The sequence below is a fragment of the Trachypithecus francoisi genome, unplaced genomic scaffold (genome assembly GCF_009764315.1).
Source record: "Trachypithecus francoisi isolate TF-2019V2 unplaced genomic scaffold, Tfra_2.0 Lachesis_group14, whole genome shotgun sequence".
NCBI lineage: Eukaryota > Metazoa > Chordata > Mammalia > Primates > Cercopithecidae > Trachypithecus > Trachypithecus francoisi.
Genome location: NW_022681459.1, coordinates 46862049 through 46879651, shown reverse-complemented (window position 1 = coordinate 46879651; position 17603 = coordinate 46862049). Strand labels below are relative to the sequence as shown.

Below are 17603 nucleotides of genomic sequence, written 5' to 3'. Positions count from 1 at the left end.
TGTACATAATATATGCAAATGTTCTTCCCGGAGACCTTCTTGGCTCTTAGTGAACAAGGGAAATGGACCTCATGGTGATCTTTGAAGACCATTTTCAGTTATAATAGCCTGTGTTTTCTACAAGAACACAGAATAAAATGAAATTTAAAAGCATGCATAGCATATGGGAGCTGATGCTGCTAAGGAGGGCTGTGCTAATGGAAATGCCTCTGTGAACTTTGAGCTTCTCAGCCCCTGATTGCCTTTAGAAAATGTGTTCCTGGATTAGGCAGCTTCTGAGCCCTTAGAGACTGGGATGGTGACATGGGAATGAACAGGCCTGATTCAAGCTCACCTGGCTCTGGGGCCTACTTCTGCTGCTTATTAACTGTGGGACCCTGGACAAGTGCCTGAGCTCCTCTGAGTCTCCCTTTAGAGATCTTTAACAAAGATAAGATCTACCTCCCAGCTGTACCCTTATAGCTATCTCAGCTATAAGGATTCATGGTAATATGCAAGTAGGCCCTGACACTCAGTAATTGACTTCAGTTGTCATTAATAACGTGTCTCAACTCTGTTGCCCTTTAGGTTTGGAACTGGGGAACCCTACCAGGTCAGAATGGGTACTTTATTTCAGAGGCCCAGTGAAGGGCCCAGAGCTACTCACCTGATAGAATGCTTTTCCCCACAGGCCCTTGCTCCTACACACACTCTTCACAGAACATGCACTCATAAATAGCTCTCATGTGCCGAGCCCACTGCACCCCCTCACACACCAGTGTGCTTGCACATACCCCTCACACAACACCCTTCACACACACTCATCTTGTGCCGTCACTACCACATACTGTAGACACCCCACCTTCACAGCTGCATATGCTTACCACCTCACATTATGCGTATGTGCTCATACACCCCATGATTTAGTTCAGTGGGGCCATCGTGACCCATTATACAGTCCCCAACCAGCTAGGGGAAGGGAAGGAATAGCCAGGTGCCATGGATTTGGGACCAGCCTCCAAGAGCACTGCACTAGTCCTCTACTGCTCCAGAAACCTGGCCCCAAACCACCCCTGCTAAAATAAAATAAAATAAATTTTAAATTCCTTTCTGTAACAGTTCCTCTTCTCTCTGGTCGCCTCACAGGAAGAACGTTTAAGATTCTAAAAAGGAAATGGAAGAAAGGCATTTTACAATTGCTGCAAAGCCACTGTTTACTTAAGGGTGCCGGTTTTGTTTTTCCAGTGACTGACTTGGTTCTCCTTGGGAGGGGACAGAACCTAACCTATATGGTGGGATTTAAAACCATTTCACAGCTGTTCTGAAGGTGCTGTGCTGCACCTGCGGTACATCTCCCAGGTGCAGGTGATGAAGTCAAGGAGGCCTTCAGGAGGCCTTATACAGCCACCCAGCCTGTGCTGAGCTCTGCTGTAGCCAAGACCTGATGCTAGCTCTTATGAGGATCAGAGACATGAGACAGGGTCTGTGCCTCCACACCTGTCCATGCAATCAGGGACAAAGATGGACAGACTGAAGGCTCCTTATGGTCTGGATCTTAAGGAGTTATTCACCTAGTAGGTGCTGCTGGAGGTGCATTTTGGCCAGAGGTGTTCAGGGGAAGCTTTTTAGAGGGGAAGGCATTTGAGCTTGTCTTGGAGGGAGAGGCTTAATTTTCACATGCATGGCAGGTCAGGGTTGATGGAGAAGGGAGAGTCTAGGTCGAGGGAATGGCCTAGGCAAGGCAGGGAGGTGGCCCACCGCAAGGTATGTTTGTGGAATGGAGAGTGCTTGGTTTGGATGAAGCACGCTTGTCTCAGGCAGTGATGGAAGATAAGATTTGAAAGCTAGACTGGTGCTAGATGACAGCAGTATTCACACTAGGCTCTGCACTGCCCTCTGGGTGGTGGACAGCATTTGTGGACTCATGCAGTTAAGGCCTAATCAGTGTGCTGGTTCTTGGAAAATTAATTTGAAAGAATTTATGTCTTTTATCTTAATGCCATGTCTATGGTTTTGCTGTTTCTTAGCCCTGCCCTAGACCGATATCCTACACTGCCATTCTAACTTGCTCCAATCCTGGCTCATTCTTCAACTCGTCTCAATTGCTGCTGCCTTTGAGAGGACATAAAGGGTCTCCCTGAACTAGGTGGCACCTCTCCCACACCAAGACTCTGTGTCTCTCTGCATTGGACACTTGCTAGCTTCTGGCTTGTGCTAGAGGCATGTCTGTCTGCATTCCGCTCCCCTCCAGGGCTGAGAATTTCTGAGGGCACAGACTCTGCCACTTGGTGGGATCTCTCATAGCATCTTGCACTTTACAGGGCCTCCAGGATATGTGGGTGAATGAGTACATTCCATTCTGGACACTTTAGCTTCCTCACCTTCTCTTCTCGGAGGCCAGGAACCCAGTCAGGCATGGATTTACCCAAGCAGAAAAAAACCTCCTAGGCTGACAAGAATGGCTACCTGCCCCAGAGTTCTATTGCATGGGATGGTGGCTCTGAGTGCAGGGCCTCATTTTGAGGAGTGGGAAGGAGCAGGGTAGTTCTCTCCACAATTTTGAGCAACAGGCTTATTCCGGGAAAGGATCCAGGAAGAGGACAAGGTTGCCTCCCTTCCTCCATGCCTACAGGCAATATGATTTCCTGGACCAGAAGAAAAAACTGAGCCCAGGATATACTCTGATTATCAAATAAGTTATGAGGCCACTGAAATCCCTCTTCCGCTTCACTTGAATATGGTCATATGCAGCAGTCAGAGTTTGTTCCATTGTTGCCAAGGAGAAGAGAGCATCACACTCACCTGGGCCTGCTTTGGGCTGGAAGCCTGCTGAGGGTAATGGGACAGGCCCGCCTCCTCTGCCACCTACTTGACGCTATGGCAGGGGGATAGAGGGAGACGGGATCATTCTTGCTTGGCTACATGGCTTTGGGAACTTTGGGCCTGTTAAATGGTTAGAGTGGAATCTTGCTTTTTGTGGGCCCTTTAGAGGGGCTCTGCAGCTTGTTGGACCTGGGTAGATGCATCTCTGGTCCTCCACTTTTCTTCTCAGCCCTTGGTGCCTGGTTGTGCACCTCCAGGTGGCTTTACAGGACAGAACTCAAAATGAGCTTTGCCTGCTCTTCCACATTTGGTCCGCAGGAAACACTCTTGTATCCCTGACCCCAATGAACTCTAGTAGCATAGGCTATCCCCTCCCTAGCCTCACCCTCCTGGCAGGGCAGAAGCAGGGTGGGACAGTGAGACTCCACTCAGCAAGGGTCAGGCTTCAGTTCTCCAGGTCTCTCCCCTGACATCAGAGTGCACATTACCAAGCTCTCTGAGTGGTATACCCTGTGAGATACCATGACAACACCTCCTGTGAGGCTTGAGGTGGAAGATGGTGCCCCCCACGCCTCTCCGAAAGGGGCTGGGATGGGGACTCACTGTATGGTGGTAACTATCTCCAAAGAAATCACCAGTTTCCTCATTCTCTTCTCTCTGGCCCTTCTCTGACCACTGTTCTAGGTGGAGACCCAAAAGTTCTGAGACAGGTTCTCAAAGCCATTTCCTATGTGCATCTGGACATGGGGAGGTGAGGCAGAGTGCCTGTATCTGATATTTATTGCATTGACACCTCTGTTAAAGAGGTGCACACACATATACAAACACACACATGCACGTATATCCACATACAGCAATCATGCAGCCTATGTATATATCACTATGTATATAGCCTATGTATATAGGCAGCCTATGTATACCATGGTAGTAGTGCTCACTTTGTGGGAGGAGAGAGGGGCTTTTACTTTTTTACTTGGTTGCCTTGAGAATCAATTTTAAATAGTCATGTACCACATAATGACGTTTCGGTCAACAATGTCATACACAATGGTGATCCTAAGAGATTATACTACCATATTATACTGTACATTTTCTATGTTTAGATACACAAATACTTAACATCGTGTTGTAGTTGCCTGTGGTATTCAGTACAATAACATGCTGTACAGGTTTGTAGCCTAGGAGCAATAGGCTGGCAGCTTAGGTGTGTAGTAGGCTGTCTCAGCTAGGTTTGTACACGTGCACTCTCTGATGCTCACACAGTGATGAAATTGCCTAATGATGTGTTTCTCAGAACATGTTCCTGTTATTAAATGGCATATGACCGTAGTTGCCACAAGTATATTTTACTTTCAGAATTAAAAGAAAGTAGATTAAGTTACCACACTATTTTTTTTCTAGCCTATGGCATTTTCACTAAGGCAACACACATTGCTACTAATTATTAGTGCAGCCAAAAATTTCATTAAGTACTTTTAATAACAACACAATGACTGACAACTTTCATTTGTATAGTCTGCCTTTTAAAAAGAGCTTTCACGTATGCTCTTGCTTGGGTCTCAAAACGATTCTTTATAGTTGGGATGACTTTCTTTTCGTTTTTGAGACAGAGCCTCGCTCTGTTGCCCAGGCTGGAGTACAGTGGTGCCTTCTCAGCTCACTGCAACCTCCAGCTCCACCTCCTGCATTCAAGTAATTCACCTGTCTTTGCCTTCAGAGTAACTGGGATTACAGGCACACGCCACCACACCCAGCTAATTTTTGTGTTTTTAGTAGAGATGAGGTTTCACCATGTTGGCCAGGCTGGTCTTGAACTCCTGACCTCAAGTGATCCGCCTGCCTTGGCCTCCCAAAGTGCTGGGATTACAGGCATGAGTCACCACACCTGGCCGGTATGACTTTCTTTATTAGATATATCTGTATATGTGAGTGTGTATGTGTCTAATTCTTAGATAAAACACATTCACAGAATTTGAAAAAGAAAAATGTCCATTGAGTTTACTGAGCACCTAGCAGGTGCCAGGTTCTATGTGATAGGTGCTATATACACTGACATTATTTCATTAATCCTATTATTATCTCATTTTATCTGTGAAGAAGAAAGATTTGCTTCCTCTGAGTCCCATAGGTGATGTCCAGAAGGAATGTGTCCTAGACTCCAGGCCTTGGGCTCTTTCTACTACAGGTTGAATCCCAAATTCAAAAATCCAAAATGCTCCAGAATGCAAAACTTTCAGAGCGTCAACATGAGGCTCAGAGGAAATGCTCATTGGAGCATGTCAGATTTCAGGTTTTTAAATTTGGGATGCTCAGCTGGTAAAAATTCCAAAATCCAAAAAGATCAAAAATTCAAAATACTTCTGGTCCCGAGCATTTCAGATAAGGATACTCAGCCGGTACTAGACAGCATTCATATTGGTTGAGTTGAGCCTTATTGATGTGATTAAACCTGATTAGTGGAGGAGAGGGTTTGAGAGTCACATCGTCAGGGGAAAACTCCATTGCCAACACTTTCTCGGCAAAGATTTCAAAAATAAAGCACCAAGTAATGGGGCCTTCCAATCGATTACGGTCTTTGTGTATTCATACACACGGGCTGTTGAGCTAATGGAAGTGAAACCTTCTTATTTATTTGATCACTGTGTTTACTGAAAAAAGAAAAGCGAGGGGAAAACCTGTATTTCTCCTTTAACAAAGAAAAGCTAGGAGTAAATCTGTATTTCTCCTTTAACACTTAAGTATAGACTAGATAATTCCAGGCCATGAGATAAAAAGGATGTGTACAAAAATGCTTCTGAGTTAAAAATGCACAATTGTTCTGGATCCCAGAGGCCAGAAGACTTTGTTTTTTTTTTTTTTTAAGAAAATTCAGATGCTCTTAAGAAAGCATTTCGGAAGAGAACTTTTATTCTTTTATCAGTTTAACAACCAAAGCACACATAATTCATTGATTGTTCATAGGTGTGTTTTGTGTTCATATATGTATAGATTCTTGGCAGGTTAATGTAATCGTTTGCCTTCCGACCAACAGAAGGTTTTTTCTATAAATTACAACTGTTAGATAATAGTATAAATTATAGCCTTGAGAGGATACAGAGAAAAGCAATTTCTAGAGTGATGTACAAGAAGAGAAAGGAATTAAATCTAGCCTCATTCAAATATAAGCATTTCCAGAGAGACCAGTGAATGTATGATAGTGACTGACCTTCTGATGAGAAACTGTTCATAGCCCCGGGCAGTGTCAACAGCAAATGCTGAAAGGGCCCCGCTGCTAGCCACTACAGAGGGTCTGAACTAGTGGATTTGACTTCAGAGACTGCTGGCGTTACCATATTTTCTCTGGCATGATATTGGGCCCCCTGGGAGGAATTTTCTGAGAAGAATGGCTTTCACTTGTCTCTACCCTCATGGATGGTTCTAGCACATCTTGCTCTGGTGTGCAGCTCATACTCTCTCTACCCACTGACCGTCCAACGTGCCCATAACTTTGAATGATACCAGAGCAATTAGACAGCTGTGGCTTTGGGCAGTGAGGACACACAGGTCCCTGAGGACACTTCTCCGCCCTGCCCTTCCTCTCCCCCAACGACAATCCTCCCCAAACCTTGCTTAATCCAAAGAGGGGGATTTCTAATAAGGTTATATGGGTGAGGAGCCCCATGAAATCCAAGGCAAACTTGGAACACTAAAGGAAAGCTGTGGGAACCCCTGGGTTGTGGGAGGCAGTCTGGTTCTCATCACTGCTCAGCTGCTTCATTTGGCACCTCCCGCTGCAGACCTCCAGTTTGCAGCTGGAGGTGCAAACTGCTCTCTGCTCCTAATCCCAGAGTGGGAAAATAGCCACCTCGGATGGCTCCTGTGCTCACCAACAGCCTATAGAACTAGCCACAGGAAGTTACATTCAGCTCCCCTGAATTCCAGCACACAAATTTTGGGGAAAGGAATCTGATAGGCCAAGCTTAGGGCAGGAATACACATCTGATACAATCACCAGTGCAGGGAGGATGGTCACCATATGTGACTCTGTGAATCAGGGAGGCAATTTCTTTTTTTTTTTTTTTTGAGACAGAGTCTCACTCTGTTACCCAGACTGGAGTGCAGTGGCATTATCTTGCCTCACTGCAACCTCTGCCTCCTGGGTTCAAGCAGTTCTCTGCCTCAGCCTCCCGAATAGCTGGTATTACAGGCGACCGCCATCACGCCTGGCTAATTTTTGTATTTTTAGTAGAGACGGGGTTTTACCATCTTGGCCAGGCTGGTCTTGAACTCCTGATGTCATGATCCACCTGCCTTGGCCTCCCAAAGTGTTGAGATTACAGGCGTGAGCCACCGCGCTTGGCCCAGGGAGGCAATTTCTAGAAGTAGAATGTTTATGATCAGAGCTTGCTCCAAAGCTGTCTACTATACCGCTGCCTCCTCCTCATCCCCAATGTGTAGCCTATATTCCTGATTTAAAGACTCACATCACTTCTCTGTTTCTTGGGTTCTTCTCCTATGTGAGACATCCCACAGAGTAGGATGTCTCCCAGCCTTTCTTTGCTATCCCTAAAAGGAAGCCCAGGCTCTTTTCTTTCTTTCTTTTTTTCTTTCTTTCTTCCTTTCCTTCCCTTTCCTTCCTTTCCTTCCCTTTCCTTTCCTTTCCTTGTTCTAGGGTACGTGTGCACAGTGTGCAAGTTTGTTACATAGGTATACATGTGCCATGTTGGTTTGCTGCACCCATCAACTCATCATTAACATTAGGTATTTCTCCTAATGCTATCCCTCCCCCAGTCCCCCACCCCCTGACAGGCCCCGGTGTGTGATGTTCCCCACCCTGTGTCCATGTGTTCTTGTTGTTCAACTCCCACCTATGAGTGAAAATGTGCGATGTTTGGTTTTCTGTCCTTGTGATAGTTTGCTCAGAATGATGGTTTCCAGCTTCATCCATGTCCCTGTAAAGGACATGAACTTATCCTTTTTTATGGCTGCATAGTATTCCACAGTGTATATGTGTCACATTTTCTTAATCCAGCCTATCATTGTTGGACATTTGGGTTGGTTCCAAGTCTTTGCTACTGTGAATAGTGCTGCAATAAACATACGTGTGCATGTGTATTTATAGTAGCATGATTTATAATCCTTTGCATATGTATCCAGTAATGGGATCACTGGGTCAAATGGTATTTCTAGTTGTAGATCCTTGAGGAATCGCCACACTGTCTTCCACAATGGTTGAACTAATTTACACTCCCACCAACAGTTTAAAAGCATTCCTATTTCTGCACATCCCCTCCAGTATCTGTTGTTTCCTGACTTTTTAATGATTGCCATTTTTACTGGCATAAGATGGTATCTCATTGTGGTTTTGATTTGCATTTTTCTAATGACCAGTGATGATGAGCATTTTTCATATGTCTGTTGGCTGCATAAATGTCTTCTTTTGAGAAGTGTCTGTTCATATCCTTCGTCCACTTTTCGATGAGATTGTTTGTTTTTTCTTGTAAATTTGTTTAAGTTCTTTGTAGATTCTGGATATTAGCCCTTTGTCAGATGGGTAGATTGCAAAGATTTTCTCCCATTGTGTAGGATGCCTGTTCACTCTGATGATAGTTTCTTTGGCTGTGCAGAATCTCTTTAGTTTAATTAGATCCCATGTCTATTTTGGCTTTTGTTGCCATTGCTTTTGGTGTTTTAGTCATGAAATCCTTGCCCATGCCTATGTCCTGAATGGTTTTGCCCAGGTTTTCTTCTAGGGTTTTATGGTGTCGGGTCTTACATTTAAGTCTTTAATCCATTTTGAGTTAATTTTTGTATACGGTGTAAGGAAGGGATCCAGTTTCAGCTTTCTACATATGGCTAGCCAGTTTTCCCAGCACCATTTATTAAATAGGGAATCTTTTCCCCATTGCTTGTTTCGGTCAGGTTTGTCAAAGATCAGATGGTTGTAGATGTGTGGTGTTACTTCTGAGGGCTCTGTTCTGTTCCATTAGTCTATATCTCTGTTTTGGTACCAGCACAACGCTGTTTTGGTTTTGTAGCCTTGTAGTATAGTTTGAAGTAAGGTAGCTTGATGACTCCAGTTTGTTCTTTTTGCTTAGGATTGTCTTGGCTATGCAGGCTCTTTTTTGGTTCCATATGAACTTTCAAGTAGTTTTTTCCAATTCTGTGAAGAAAGTCAGTGGTAGCTTGATGGGGATAGCATTGAACCTATAATTAGCTTGGGCAGTATGGCCATTTTCACAATATTGATTCTTCCTATCCATGAGCATGGAATATTCTTCCATTTGTTTGTGTCCTCCTTTATTTCATTGAGCGGTGGTTTGTAGTTCTCCTTGAAGAGGTCCTTCATATCCCTTGTAAGCTGGATTTTATTCCAGCTTGTAAGCTAGATATTTTATTCTCTTTGTAGTAATTGTGCATGGGAGTTCACTCAAGATTTGGCTCTCTGTTTGTCTATTATTGGTGTAGAGGAATGCTTGTGATTTTTGCACATTGATTTTGTATACTGAGACTTTGCTAAAGTTGCTTATCAGCTTAAGGAAATTTTGGGCTGAGACGATGGGGTTTTCTAAATATACAGTCATGTCATCCACAGAGACAATTTGACTTCCTCTTTTCCTAATTGAGTATCCTTTATTTCTTTCTCTTGCCTGATTGCCCTAGCCAGAACTTCCAACTCTATGTTGAATAGGAGTGGTGAGAGAGGGCATCCTTTTCTTGTGCCGGTTTTCAAAGGGAATGCTTCCAGTTTTTGCCCATTCAGTATGGTATTGGCTGTGGGTTTGTCATAAATAGCTCTTATTATTTTGAGATATGTTCCATCAATACCTAGTTTATTGAGAGTTTTTAGCACGAAGGACTGTTGAATTTTGTCGAAGGCCTTTTCTGCATCTGTTGAAATAATCGTGTGGTTTTTGTCATTGGTTCTGTTTATGTGATGGATTACAATTATTGATTTGCATATGTTGAACCAGCCTTGCATCCTAGGGATGAAGCCGACTTGATAGTGGTGGATAAGCTTTTTGATGTGCCGCTGGATTCGGTTTGCCAGTATTTTATTGAGGATTTTCACATTGATGTTCATTAGGGATATTGGCCTAAAATTCTCTTTTTTTGTTGTGTCTCTACCAGGCTTTGGTATCAGGACGATGCTGGCCTCATAAAATGAGTTAGGGAGAATTCCCTCTTTTTTTTTTTTTTTGAGACGGAGTCTCGCTCTGTCGCCCAGGTTGGAGTGCGGTGGCCGGATCTCAGCTCACTGCAAGCTCCACCTCCCGGGTTTATGCCATTCTCCTGCCTCAGCCTCCCGAGTAGCTGGGACTACAGGTGCTCGCCACCTCGCCCGGCTAGTTTTTTGTGTTTGTTTTTTGGTAGAGATGGGGTTTCACTGGGTTAGCCAGGATGGTCTCGATCTCCTGACCTCGTGATCCACCCGTCTCGGCCTCCCAAAGTGCTGGGATTACAGGCTTGAGCCACCGCGCCCGGCCAATTCCCTCTTTTGCTATTGATTGAAATAGTTTCAGAAGGAATGGTACCAGCTCCTCTTCATACCTCTGGTAGAATTCGGCTGTGAATTTGTCTGGTCCTGGACTTTTTTTGTTTGGTAGGCTATTAGTTATTGCCTCAATTTCAGAACCTGTTATTGGTCAACTTCTTCCTGGTTTAGTCTTGGGAGAGTGTATGTGTCCAGGAATTTATCCATTTCTTCTAGATTTTCTAGTTTATTTGCATAGAGGTGTTTATAGTATTCTCTCATGGTAGTTTGTATTTCTGTGGGATCGTGGTGATATCCACTTTATCATTTTTTATTGCATCTACTTGATTCTTCTCTCTTTTCTTCTTTATTAGTCTTGCTAGTGGTCTATCTATTTTGTTGATCTTTTCAGAAAACCGGCTCCTGGATTCATTGATTTTTTTGAAGGGTTTTTTGTGTCTCTATCTCCTTCAGTTCTGCTCTGATCTTAGTTATTTCCTGCCTTCTGCTAGCTTTTGAATGTATTTGCTCTTGCTTCTCTAGTTCTTTTCATTGTGATGTTAGGGTGTCGATTTTAGTTTTCTCCTACTTTCTCTTGTGGGCATTTAGTGCTATAAATTTCCCTCTACACACTGCTTTAAATGTGTCCCAGAGATTCTGGTACATTATGTCTTTGTTCTCACTGGTTTCAAAGAACATCTTTATTTCTGCCTTCATTTCGTTATGTACCCAGTAGTAATTCCGGAGCAGGTTGTTCAGTTTCCATGCAGTTATGCGGTTTTGAGTGAGTTTCTTAATCCTGAGTTCTAATTTGATTGCACTGTGGTCTGAGAGACAGTTTGTTGTGATTTCTGTTCTTTTACATTTGCTGAGGAGTGTTTTACTACCAACTATGTGGTCAATTTTAGAATAAGTGTGATGTGGTGGTGCTGAGAAGAGTGTATATTCTGTTGATTTGGGGTGGAGAGTTCTGTAGATGTCTATTAGGTCCACTTGGTCCAGAGCTGAGTTCAATTCCTGGATATCCTTGTTAACCTTCTGTCTCATTGATCTGTCTAATATTGACAGAGGGGTGTTAAAGTTTCCCATTATTATTGTGTGGGAGTCTAAGTCTCTTTGTAGGTCTCTAAGGACTTGCTTTATGAATCTGGATGCTCCTGTATTGGCTGCATATATATTTAGGATAGTTGGCTCTTCATGTTGACTTGATCCCTTTACCATTTATGTAGTGGACCTTCTTTGTCTCTTTTGATCTTTGTTGGTTTAAAGTCTGTTTCATCAGAGACTAAGATTGCAACTAAATTGCTTTTTTTTAGCCCAGGCTCTTTTCATCTTAAAAGTTTACTAATTGTTAGTAAGAAAAAATAGACAGGAACTGGTAAGTAAGTCACATGGGAAAGTTTCAAAGGTCTCAGAAATCTTGAGTTCCCAAAAGTCTCATGTCTTCATTTTCTGGTGCTCTTGCTAAGTGGCTACTGGGAAAAATGGGTGGGCCTTTTCAGCTGTTAGCAGATCAGCCCATGCAAAACCTAGTAAGTGCCCATGGTATTGTCATCTGTGCACCTTTTCAGATCTCCAAGATACCCTCTGCTTCCTGGTTGTAGAATCCCCGACATAGGGTACTGGCACAGTTAGACCTGGCCTCTCAGAATCAGAAGGCAAAAAATGATTATGGGAAGTAGCTGCAAATGCACTAACTCTTGCTTTCTGAAGTTTTACCAATTGCAAAAAGATCCTCGCTTTGAAAAAAGGAGTGTTTTGCTGCCTTTGATCTGCTCCCATCGGGCATGGGACCAGCGGTGTAGGAGCTGTCTCACTGCCCTGTGCACAGGAAACTGAAGATGGAGTTTCTCGCCTGTCATTTCCAGCTTCAGGGTTGCAATTGGTTGGTCTTTGGCAAGTAACTGGTTATCAGTGCACAAGAAGCCTGGAGGGGGGCGGGCAATGGAGACAGAATGAGTTAGTAAAAGGATGTTGAGACATAAATAAAAGTGTGCCTTGTGGAGCTTCAGTTGCAACTGTCACGGGAATGACGGAGAGCAAGCATGTTCTTGGAGAGATCAGGTGGCCATGCTTGCAAATGAAAATCCTATCTGGAGCCTCTTGCCAAGCCGTGTCCCCAAGAACAGGATGAACTCTGGCACAGCTCTGAGGTGCTTGATTCATGAGCCATTTCCTTCTCTCTGGGGAAAGCTCCATGTGAACAGCATTTTGGAGCCTGCCTCTGGTGACGGCATGATTTATATTCCCCAGAGCAGGCAGGATCTGGGCTTCTCACAGAGTCCCTGGAACAGATGCTAGCAGGGCAGGTAGGTACCATGAAGCAGCTGCTGCCTGCCTCTGGACTGCTCCCTCTCTCCAGCTCCCCTCTCAGCCCTGGCCAGGAGGTATACCTCTGCTTAAGCCAGCTTGACTTTGACCTTTTGCCCTCACTGTTCTCCATGACCATGATGATCCAGACCTCAACCTTCTACCTAACTCCAGGCAAAAGACTAGGGTCAGGTCCAGGCAGGACTCTGACTGATGGGCAAGTGCCAAGTCAGGCCCCTGGAACAAGAACAGAGTCCTCTTTTACCCTCCAGAGTCCAGGAGTAGAAAGGGCCCAAGAAGGACGTCTGAGCCAGAATCCTCATGCCTAGCGAGCCACAAAGGAAGGAGAAATCGAGTGTGTGGCCAAGTCTGGAGGGCAAGACAGGTAGGCAGGGCCAAGGGTCCAGAGCTGGTTAGACAGGAGTGGAATGTAAGCACTGGGAAGAAAGGACAGACAGAATCTTAGCTTTTGGTGCCTCCCTAGCTTGCCAGTGCTGAGCAGCTGGTGGGCCAGGAGTGCCCTCCTTTTCCACTCTTCCTGTCTTGCTACCCAGTTCACGTGCCCTCTTTCCCTTGAGTTATCCTCTGCTGAGCTATGACTGCCAGTTTTGTCTGCAGACCCAATGTGTCTCTATTGTTTCTTTGTTTCAGATCATGGCCATCAGAATAGTGGCTAAAATCAGGCCGTAAGACTAAATGCTTTAGGGGCTCTTTCTGCACAGCCACTGTTTGTTTATTCACATTCTCATATTCATTCCCTCCTCCTCTCTTTCTTTTCTTGCTCTCTCCCCTGCTTATCCTGTACTGATTTTTCATTCAATCTCTCTCTATACATACATGTGCTACTATGTAGTAATTTATTTTTCATGTTGCAGAGATTAGTGTGCCTATCTAGCAGCTTCTCAGGGCAGAAGTGTTCTTCCTTTGAGTAATCCCAGCCCCAGCTGAGTGTCTTGGATGTACTGGTTGCACAGTGAGTTTCTGAGGATTGGTCAACCTAATGACCTCATCAATGAGTAAGGGGCACCAAAGCTTATCTTACTTTCCTGACTTCCTCCCAGGATTTGGTAATAGCAGGATTTATTTTGTTTTTTAAATTAACATTCAGTATGTATCAGTCAGTATCAAAGCAAGAATAAGAAACCACACAATAATTTGAACAGAGATTAGAGTAAAAGGGATTGGCTAGTAATAAGGAAGAACTAAAGGATATTAGTCATACCAGATAGTACACACCTTGAAGGCAACTATAATGTGACTCTCATCTTTTTAGCCCCTATAGTTCTTACACATGGTTCCCACCCAGTAATCATTGTTGAAGCAATATGGATTGAATCAGGACCTATGGTGACCAGATGTGCCATCTGTAGAAAGTCACTCAGAGAAATGGGTGCAGGAGAGTGAGTGTGCTGTGAGAACCGGTGGCAAGGCACTAGGGACTCCTACTATATAGATATGAGGCTTGTTTTGTAAATGGGAGATCCCTTTATCTATGACATCGCCTGTTTGTTTTTCCCTTCAGTGTTAATGCTTTGAAGGGTCAGGAAATAGGAAACAACCCCATTAAGCAGGAGATACTGAGGGCTCAGTCTGTGGCTGACAGTAAGAACAGAACTGCAAGATAATGGAGGCTGATACAGGTCCCAGCCAATTCTTCTCCCCTTTGCAAAGTGCTGAATGACAAGCCGATTTCTCAGCTCCAAGCAGGCAGTTGTATTCAGATGATAAATGTGTCCCTGGACAGAGGAGCTTGTTGAGTAATATTTACCAGGGTCTCTGTGAAGGGCCTTCAGCTCTCAAAGGAGTCTTTCAAGTCTTCACCTGCTTGCCTGTTCAGCTGACGTCCACCAGGCAGTGAGAGGAATAAAAGCTGTCCAACATGATGGAAGCTTGGTGATTTGTTTCGATGCTAGAAGTTTCCTGGGTTCTCCTAATTCCTATATTCAGCCCCTCCCTGTCGAAGTCAAACCCCAGGAGAGAAGCATGAAGTCTGTGAGAAGCTTAGAGTCTTTTAGAGGGAGGGGGAGGGAGGTCAGTGACAGATCTGAGCTGGACTCAGACCCAGCTCTACCACCTAATTAATACTTTTTAGCCCAGTTCCTTGGATTCTCCGAACCTCTGTCACCTTAGATATAAGATAGAGATAATAAGACCTACCTCACAGAGTTGTCATAGAGATAAAATTAAATCTGTGTAAAAATACTTGGCACATTATAAAATTCTCTCCAGCATACGTCATTCATTCATTCAGTAGTTCCCCCACTGCATATCTGCTGCATGCCAGGTACTGCACTATGTTTAAAGAGCCAGTTCCAGACTGTGAAGGCTGGGAACAAAAGCAGGCCAATAGCCAGGACTTTACCAGTCATCAGTGTGGTTCTGAGATAATTACTAAATGTTTTTATCTGGGTTTTCCAGAGAAACAGAACCAATAAAAGATCACACACACACACACACACACACACACACACAATACACACACACACACACACACACACAACACATAGATATAAATAGGATATGCTTGTATGTATATTTATTTATTTTTATAAAGAGATAAAGGAAACTTATTATAAGGAATTGGTTCATGTGGTTATGGAGACTGAGAAGCCCCAGGATCTGCTGCAGCAAGCTGGAGACCCAGGAAAGCAAGTGGTGTAAGTTTCAGTTCAAGTCCAAGCCTGAAGGCAAAAGATTGATGCCTTAGGTTGGTGACAGCACAGAAAGAGCACATTTTCTCTTTCTCTACCTTTTTGCTCTATCCAGGCCTTCAATGGATAAGCAGATGCGGCCCACTCATGCTGGGGAGGGCAGTCTACTTTACTCAGTCTACCAGCTTAAATGGTAATCTCATCTAGAAATACCCTCACAAACACACCCCAAATAATGTTTAACCAAATATCTGCGCACCCTGCAGCCCAGTCACGTTGACATAAATTTAGCCCTTACACCAGGGTTGGTGTTCACATAGAGCATTCAAGTTTGCATAGCAGCTTTACATGCCATGTCTCATTTGGCCCCCAGAATGAGCCGGTGAGGGGCTTATTTCCCTACTCTGTCACAGGTGTCACCAGCTTGGCCATTTGAAGTGGGTCATGTTTGCCTTAAACCCAAATCTCTATGCACCAAGCCTTATTCCTCTTAGCGACAGGTGGTCTGCCCCTTTCCAGAGTCCCACCTGCTTAGCACACGAGGGGCTAGTGACTGACTGCTGCCTGCAGTGCCCTAGTGCCCTCCACTTCTTTACGCCAGTCCTTAGCAGGAAGGTCTGAAAGTAGTTTTCCTGTGGGCGAAGTATCAGTAAGCATCTCAGCAAAGCATCTCAGCAAAGTCTGAATGTGTTCCTGATGCCTAGGATAGGTGAGGGCTCAACATAGAGATGCGCCTTTGTGAGCCTCAGTTGGTTGGGAGGCATGGTGTGGCATGGAGGAGGATGACTGCAGGCCAGCAGTGCTCCCACAGACACATTAGCCACGGCCCGGCTGTCCGTGTCTCATCAGGGCACAGTGCATGGCTTTTACATTTATTAAGCCTTTTGCCATTTTAATCATGCTGATGAATCAAGGTACTCCTGGGTATTTCTGTTTACTTAAAACACATTGTGAGATGTTCTGTTAAGGTCTGTCATAGGGGAAATATGAATTTATTAATTCAAAAATGGTCACCTCCTCATGCTGAGCTTGGAAAATGGACCAAATCAGCGGCAGTTCTCACGTTTGCATTTCCAGCAGTGCCTGCCCTGCTAGCATTGCAGCCACTTGTCAGCATGTTTGTCCCCTCATCTGGAAAATGCCATTTTAGGCTGCATGTCCCCCTTGCCTAGGACAGTACCCAACACGATGTAGGTACTTAGTTACTGTTTCTGGAATGGACTGGACTGCAGCTTGTGCAGGGAGGATTGCCTCACAGCTGCACTTGCCTCAGCTCTACTCTGGGAAGAATGTGTGACCAGCCCATCACAGACAGCACCTCACCTAGTCTGTCATGCATATGCCAGATGCTGGAAATACAATTCTTATTCAGACACAGCTTCTGCCTATAGAGAGTTCACAGCAGAGTCAGGGGTGACAGCCCATAAATAACCAACTAGAGTTCATCTTGAGAAGCAGTGGGCAAAAGAAGTTCAGGAAGAGGGCCTCAGAGACACTGAGGAGGGAGTGGGGTGATGCTGGCATCTGGAGGCAATGGTACTAGAGGATCGTTTGGTGACAGAATGGCACAGGACCTCAGAGCTGACTTCCATACCTCAGCGCTTCCTTTCTCTGATTGGCTTTTTCTGCAATTTTTCCTGCAGGGCCTGTGCCAGCAGTGAGACAGAGAGTGAAGCAGGAGACATCATGGACCAGCAATTTGAAGAGATGAACAACAAACTCAACTCGGTCACTGACCCCACTGGCTTTCTGCGGATGGTTCGCCGCAATAACCTCTTTAACAGGTGCGTGTAGGGTGCTTTCCCTAGGCCCAGTGCAGGGCAGGGTGCTCTGAGCACAGATAATGTGCTTTTAGTGGATGTTCCTTCCGGCTGGTTAGGCTTCTGGCTCAGGTCATGCATTTGCAGCAGCAAGCGTGATGCTTCCACAGTCCCATACCCGTCAGGGCCTCTGCTTCACAGCGGCATCTCCAGCTCAAGTGAGAAAACAGTGACAGGCTTGATGTGACAACTCTCATCTGGCTGGGATGGGAGTCCCAGGGGACAGTCGGCTGCTTCTTCACATAGCCTCAGAGCTGACTTTCCAAACATCAGGCAGAAGCCAGGGTAACTTCACATACTTCTTTGCTAGCTTCTGCAGGTAACTCGTGGGTACCTGCCCTGACTTCCTGGCCTGAGATTCAGGGAGGTCAGGGAGAGTGAGAATGCTGGTGCTGTTGGAAGGAGAAACTGGGCCTAGGAATGCACTCATCCAGACCCAGGCTCACCCATCTGTGCCAAGACCTCAGTTCCCTGTCACTTGACCAAATAGTTCTTAATGGCTTTAAGATGAAGCGAGTTTGAAATTTCCAAGCCAGCACACCCCTTCGTCTTTTTCTTAGGAGTGAT

At 44.9% G+C, this 17603-nt stretch overlaps 1 protein-coding gene across 3 annotated transcripts in view; it reads left to right on the top strand.

Moving 5' to 3' along the window:
* TTC28 (tetratricopeptide repeat domain 28) overlaps positions 1 to 17603 on the top strand; it is a 740148-nt gene that overhangs the window by 675424 nt on the left and 47121 nt on the right. For all 3 annotated transcript variants that reach the window (XM_033233090.1, XM_033233089.1, XM_033233091.1), the window contains one exon: positions 16860 to 17000. In XM_033233090.1, coding sequence (XP_033088981.1) covers positions 16860 to 17000 — 141 coding nt within the window. The remainder of the gene's footprint in view (positions 1 to 16859; positions 17001 to 17603) is intronic.